Source organism: Buceros rhinoceros, unplaced genomic scaffold, assembly GCF_000710305.1.
Source record: "Buceros rhinoceros silvestris isolate BGI_N320 unplaced genomic scaffold, ASM71030v1 scaffold31373, whole genome shotgun sequence".
NCBI lineage: Eukaryota > Metazoa > Chordata > Aves > Bucerotiformes > Bucerotidae > Buceros > Buceros rhinoceros.
In genome coordinates this window covers 12,154-18,106 of record NW_010402398.1, presented here as the reverse complement: position 1 = coordinate 18,106, position 5,953 = coordinate 12,154, and the positions used below count along the sequence as shown (strand labels likewise).

The 5,953-nt window shown below is 51.4% G+C and overlaps 1 protein-coding gene across 1 annotated transcript in view; it reads right to left on the bottom strand.

Moving 5' to 3' along the window:
- Window positions 1–502: 502 nt before the first annotated feature.
- TAT (tyrosine aminotransferase) overlaps window positions 503–5,953 on the bottom strand; it is an 8,516-nt gene continuing 3,065 nt past the window's right edge. Inside the window, exons 5-12 of the mRNA XM_010132631.1 lie at window positions 5,765–5,923; window positions 5,461–5,599; window positions 4,869–4,921; window positions 4,340–4,492; window positions 3,480–3,608; window positions 2,970–3,053; window positions 1,348–1,446; window positions 503–646 (exon numbers count right to left, since the gene is read on the bottom strand). Of these exons, the coding sequence (XP_010130933.1) occupies window positions 503–646; window positions 1,348–1,446; window positions 2,970–3,053; window positions 3,480–3,608; window positions 4,340–4,492; window positions 4,869–4,921; window positions 5,461–5,599; window positions 5,765–5,923 (960 nt within the window). The remainder of the gene's footprint in view (window positions 647–1,347; window positions 1,447–2,969; window positions 3,054–3,479; window positions 3,609–4,339; window positions 4,493–4,868; window positions 4,922–5,460; window positions 5,600–5,764; window positions 5,924–5,953) is intronic.

The following is a 5,953-nucleotide window of genomic DNA, read 5'->3' as shown; positions in this document are numbered from 1 at the left end:
CGCAGCAGGAGCCCAGCACAGGGGCTGGCGTGTCGCAACATTTATTAATACAAAAAAGTCACAATAACTTACTCCCTTTGTCACACAAAGGGCTCGGTATAAAGAGCTCTGGCCTCCTAAGGTGAGAGAGGTGGGTGCTTTCCTCCTGTCCTCCAAGGCAAGAGCCTCCCCCTGCCCCAAGGGGAAGCGGTCCAGCACAGGCGCTGTGGCCCGGCAGCAGCCGGGGGCCCTGCCTGCAGCTGGCTCCCAGGCAGCGCAGACCAGCCCAGGCACCAGTGCAGAGCACAGGGAGACCGCGGGCTGCAGCGGAGGAGGAGAGGGGGAGAGGGACCCGGCTGATCTTCCCGCAGTGCCGAGGGCTCTGTGGAGCACAGAGAGCGGAGCAGCAGGACAGCAGCTGCTTGCAGGGAGCGGGGTGTGGGGCTGGCTGGAAGCAGCCCTGCCTGGCTGGCTCCTGCCTCACGCAAGGTCTAGCCCGGCAGAGGCAGGAGGCCGGCTGTGGCTACTTGTCACACTCCATATCCTGAGCCCCGTCAGCACCCTGGTAGTGCATCTCACAGAACTCCTGAATGCGACTGCAGGCCTCCAAGATCATCTCCTCAGGCACGGTGATCACCACGCGGAAGAAGTTTGGGTACTCAAAGCACTGAAATGAGAAAGGATGGAGCTGTTGGATTACTTGGGATAGTGCTGTAGTTTCAGAGCCCTGCCTTGGGGCTGTGTGCTGGGTCAGCAAGTCAGACTCGTCACTGTGGGACAGACTGGAGGACAGCAGGGCTGGGCTTTTGCTCCCTCAGGCTGCTTTTTTCCAGCGAATCTCTCACAGCATCGTGTCTGCTCAGATGCAGATGGGTGACAGACTAAAGGCCTCTGTATGAGGGATGCAGGGAATGGGCTGGAGAGTACCTAAGACCCATCTGTATTCCGTGCTGGAAGCGGAGCTGGAAGGAGGTGGGCACAGATGTTCTCAGCCTGTAGCCTGAGCCGACTGGATACAGGGCAAAGAAAGGAACAGAGGTGGGAGCAGTCCAGTGCCTCTGAGGGAGCAGTTTCAGCAAGGAGGTGTGGAGGCACATAGGGCTGAGGGATAGAGCTCTGCCATCTCCAGAGCAAGCCTGGAGCTGGAAAGATACTGGCAGCCTGACTGAGGGCTCTAAGTGAGCCAGAGACTGCCAGTTCCCGTCCCTACGCGCAGCACTTGGAGCTCAGAGCCAGCACATACACACTGTTACAGGCCTTGGACACCGCACACGCAGCTCCCCACCTATCCCCAGAGCTCAGGGCTGCAATCCCCACTCCCCATGCTTCGGCCCCACGGCTCCCTGGGGCTCTCAGGGTTAGGCTCACCGTGGCTGGCAAGCAGAACACAGACTGCTCTGAGATGAGTCGCTCAGTGAACTCCACATCATTTTCAAACTCGGGAAAATGCTCCATTTCTACCCCAACCTGCAGCAGAGGATGTGTAGAATAGAATCATAGAATAGTTTGGGTTGGAAAAGAACTTTAAGATCACTGAGTCCAGCCGTTAACGCGGCGAACAAGGGCACCAACACTAAGTGCAGTGTCCCTGCTTACCCACGTGGTCAAGTGCACCTCTCTGCCCTGAATTTTTGCTCATGATTTGGGCTGACTAGAATATAAGACACAAACAGAAACATATAGAGGAAAACTGGGGCTTCTTTTAGAAGTATTCATTAGCTACCTAAAGCTGGAATTTCAATTAAGGACGACTTTAGTAAGAAAAGCTGATGGCGAAGATACTATAACCAATTAGATTTGAAAGGGAATAAATAAGATATTGGGGGGAAAAGAGAGCTTGGGAGAAAACTTTAGTCAATATGCATTAATAATTCTGTCATACAAGAACTCCACATGGTAATAAAAAGACAAACAAATGTTTTGGGTTAAAAAAAGATAGCAAGGTCTAAAATACCATGAACAAAACCAATCGTTGCAGGATGATATAACTGGTAAAATGACACAGAAATGCTGAAATTTTCAATAAATACTTCTGTTCTGTATTTGGAAAGCAGGAGGCTGTACCTTTATCACACAGAGACTGATATCCTGGCCATCTGTTTAAACTAAAGATTATTTTAAACATCTCATGAAAATATTCTTAGGTGAACCAGGTGAGAGATAATTTGCATGCAGAAATTCTGAAAGATCCCGTGGAAGAAAAATTTTACCAAATGATTATTTAGTTTGAAAGAAATATTCAGATACTGCAGAAACACATTATGCGTGAAAGAATCTTAGAGCTGTGCCTCTACAAAAAGCACATAAGCAGAATGGCCTGTGTAGCTCTGGGTAAGACTGGAAACAGGGTGAACTGATAAAGACTTATCTACGGAACATGAGCGAGATTGATATTGCAGTGTTCTCCAGTTCTGGGTCCACATTTTTAAAAGCTGATGAAAAGCTGGAGACACTAGGAGACAAAAAAATATTAAAAATTTGTTAAACTTGAGAGACTTAAATGTCTCAGTTGACTTTGTTGAGATGAGAAAGGAAATTTAACCACGTCATAAGAAGTATTTTTAAAAGCAGGTATGGAAAAAGACAGAAAAGAGGGCAGCTGCAGAGGCAGGAGACAGCCGTGCCAATAGGAAGAAGGCTACATCTCCAACAGGAGGTAAAATGATCTGACTCGTCGCACAGGGCCTTCCTTTTGCCAGCTGGCTTCAAATCCAGGTAAAACAACATTGTCTTGCAAAGAAGAAGTCATTGAGCTCTGCGTAGGAGCAAGCGGGTGAAGGGTACCAGCCTCTGCTGTGGGAGAAGTGAGTAACGTATTCTGGCCTTCTAAAGTGACCAAGGGAAGCATCTACTGCACAGGGCAACATGAAAACACATGGCAGCAGAGACCTGGAGCCACGCGTCCGTCTGAAACGACTGGCAAGTACTGTCAAAGAGACCTAGTGAGGGTGTCGATGATCTGGAAATAGCATGTCACTCTCCTTGCTTACCATGAGGTACATGGCTCCGGCGGGCCGGACGGGCCGGAGGCCAGGGATAGCTGATAAGGCAGCATAACAAAGGTCAGCGTTGGACTGAAAAGCAGAAAGAAGAAATTTCAAAACATGAGAAATTCCAGGAAGCAGTTCAACAAATGGAAGCCGAGCTCTGGACGAGGACTACAAACAGGTTTGCCCACTGCAAATAAAGGAACAACAAATGCAAACAGACTGGGTGATCATGGCCTTGAGTGCGGCATGTGTGACTGAGCTGAGCTCAGCAAGCCAGTGCCAAACATCTTGTCCCCTGGGTCACCTGCAGGGCCAGGCTGCCTGAAACTTATCACGGCCAATATTTCTGCCCCAGTTACCGTATCTCCTGCTGGAAATGGATTTGTTCGACTCTCCTAGTCACAGACAGAACTGCACCTTGAAGCGGTATAGGAAGGGATGATGAGCTAGAGGGATGACCCTCTCCAAATAATCCATGAACAAACTGCTGACCTGTTACAGTCTGTTTACCTTGAGGATGCTGAGGGTGTTCTGGTAGAACTCAGGGGGTGTTCGATGCAAGATACGTTCCAGAGCTCCTTGGACAATTGTACAGGGTCCTAGGATCCTTTGACTCAGTCTTACAAGGCCACCTCTGATCTGAAAAAACATGATGATATTTGCAGCTCAGAGTGTTTCCTTGAAGGAAAGGGACAGCTCCAAGGCCTACTCTCTGTATTCTACAGCTCTTACACCCCTCTCTTCAGTGAGCAAACAGAGCATAAAGAACATCTGCTTGACTATACACCAGGTATTTGCAGACTATTTACAGGGTCATTGTCTGTTCCTCAGCTGCAGATTGTGATGCCAACAGAGGCAACCTTTGGAGCTTCCCAGTCTGACTCAAACCAGCTAATACAATTAAGCCAGAGCTGTTCTAAGCACCACTTTGCATTTCCCTTAGGCTTGGGCCCATAACCCATACTTTCAAAGTCAGGTAGGGACAACCAACATTAGCTCTCCTGGTCACTCAGTTGGTCATCTCTTCTCCCTCTTCCTCTGCAGAAAGCCCTCTAGGTGGAAAGGTCACTGCAGTAGATGGTTGGTCTTGTAACACAGCTGAACAAGCAGCCAGGTAAAGCACTGGCAGCACTGCAAGGTGCTTTGCTCTTACTTTTAAGAAAAAACCTCTAAGAGCACGTAGACACGGACTCCGCATGCTGGATAAGCCACGTAATACCTTCAGTGCACCCTGGAGCTATTTGAGAAGAGAAGGGATTCGAAGCACACAAAAAGACAAGAAACAGCAGAGACAAGGAGACAGGGAGTCTTCCACGCACTGAAGACACCGCAGGTCTGTGGCTGTGAGAGTGACACTCAGCAGTTCTCACCTCATTACCAAAGATGTCTCTCCTGTCATGAATTAGGATCCAGCCCATCCGCCAGCCAGGGACTAGCCATCGCTTTGCCAAGCCACCACAGGACAAGATCGGCACGTTGGTGCTGAGAGTTGCAATGGGTTCGTACTTGCAGTCAGCAAACACCTGTGACAGGAGGCTGTGTTAAGGCTGTCTCTGCCTCTTACCCTGACAGCTGTGGGGTTTGCATGAGGCACAACTAGACGGGAGGCAGGGAAGAGACGGGAAATGGATGATGACAGCTCACAGCTCCACGGTATTACCGTGTTAAGTGCACCCACAAGAAAGTGAGCCTTTTGAGAAGAAGAAAGGAGCTGGACTTGAGAGGTACCCCCCAGGCCTGCACACCAGAGGACTGGTTGCTCCCGGCAGGGACTCAGGCACAGTATAGGGGAGTGGAACTGTCACTCGCCCCTGGAGACCTGGCTGCTGTGGCCAAAGGGGAAGTGTCTCGGAAAGGACAGGCAGTATGGGGTTGCCAAGTGCTGTAAATGACACTCACCATGTCTCCATAGATCTCGTCAGCAAGGATGGGCACACACTGTCTTGACGCCACTGCGGGAGAGAGGGCACTCAGCCTGGCCACCCCGCATCCTCCACGGCAGCAGACTCGCCCTTCGCTGTGGGACCTGGCAGGGCTTTGAGGGAAGCTCTGTCCCAGGGCAGAGGGTCCCTACCTTCCTCCTACAGACGGTTTATTTGGAAAGCCCAAGCACTGGAGATCCCTGTCCCGGCCAAGCCTAGTGCTGCTGTCACCTGTGGGGGCTGGCAGCATAGCCCATAGCATCTCCCACTGAGAGGGCAGGGCTCAGGAGCATAGGGCTCCCTGCAAACACTCTCCCTCTGCAGAGCCAGCGCGCAGAAAAGAGCAGTCCAAGCCACACAGGCTGTTCGAGGAAGAGCAAGACACGCACTCTGCAAGTTCCTTGCCTGGACAAGGCAACACCCTCACACTAAGCAAGCCCTGCCTCCTGAGCTGGAGTCTGTCGTGAGGAGGGAAGCAAAGCCCTGGGCCATGGTGCTACAGTGGCTGAGGCGTGGGCAGACACTAGAGTGCAACCATGCCCCAGAAACAGGCAAACAGGCAGGCTCACCTTCCAGGATCTTCTGGAGGTGGCTCTTGCTGAACACAGAGCCACACGGGTTTGACGGGTTGTTCACAATGAGGCAAGCTGTCTTCTCATCCACCAGAGACTCCAAGTGCTCCAAGTCGATTTCCCAGCCCTTCTCTGGCTAGCGAAGTGAAAAGAAGGGGAAGTGACAGATGAGGGACTAGACTTGCCACGCAGGGTGAGGTGTGGCAGGGTGCACAGTGTTGCTCAGGCCATCTTCACCCACTTCCCAGGCAGGGCCAGGGTATTTCTGAGAGGCAGAAATGTCAGGCCTGCCACCACTTACCAAGAGATTGTAGAGTTTGACCTCAATCCCCATAGACAATGCCAGAGTCTTGTAGAGGGAGAAGCCAGGTCGTGGCACCAGGATGTTCTGGCCAGGGTTGGCCAGCACTGCCAAGGCAAGCTCTATGGCCTGGCTGCAGGCACTCCGTAAGATGACATCCTGCGGAGAGCACACAGGGGTCCGCAGGAA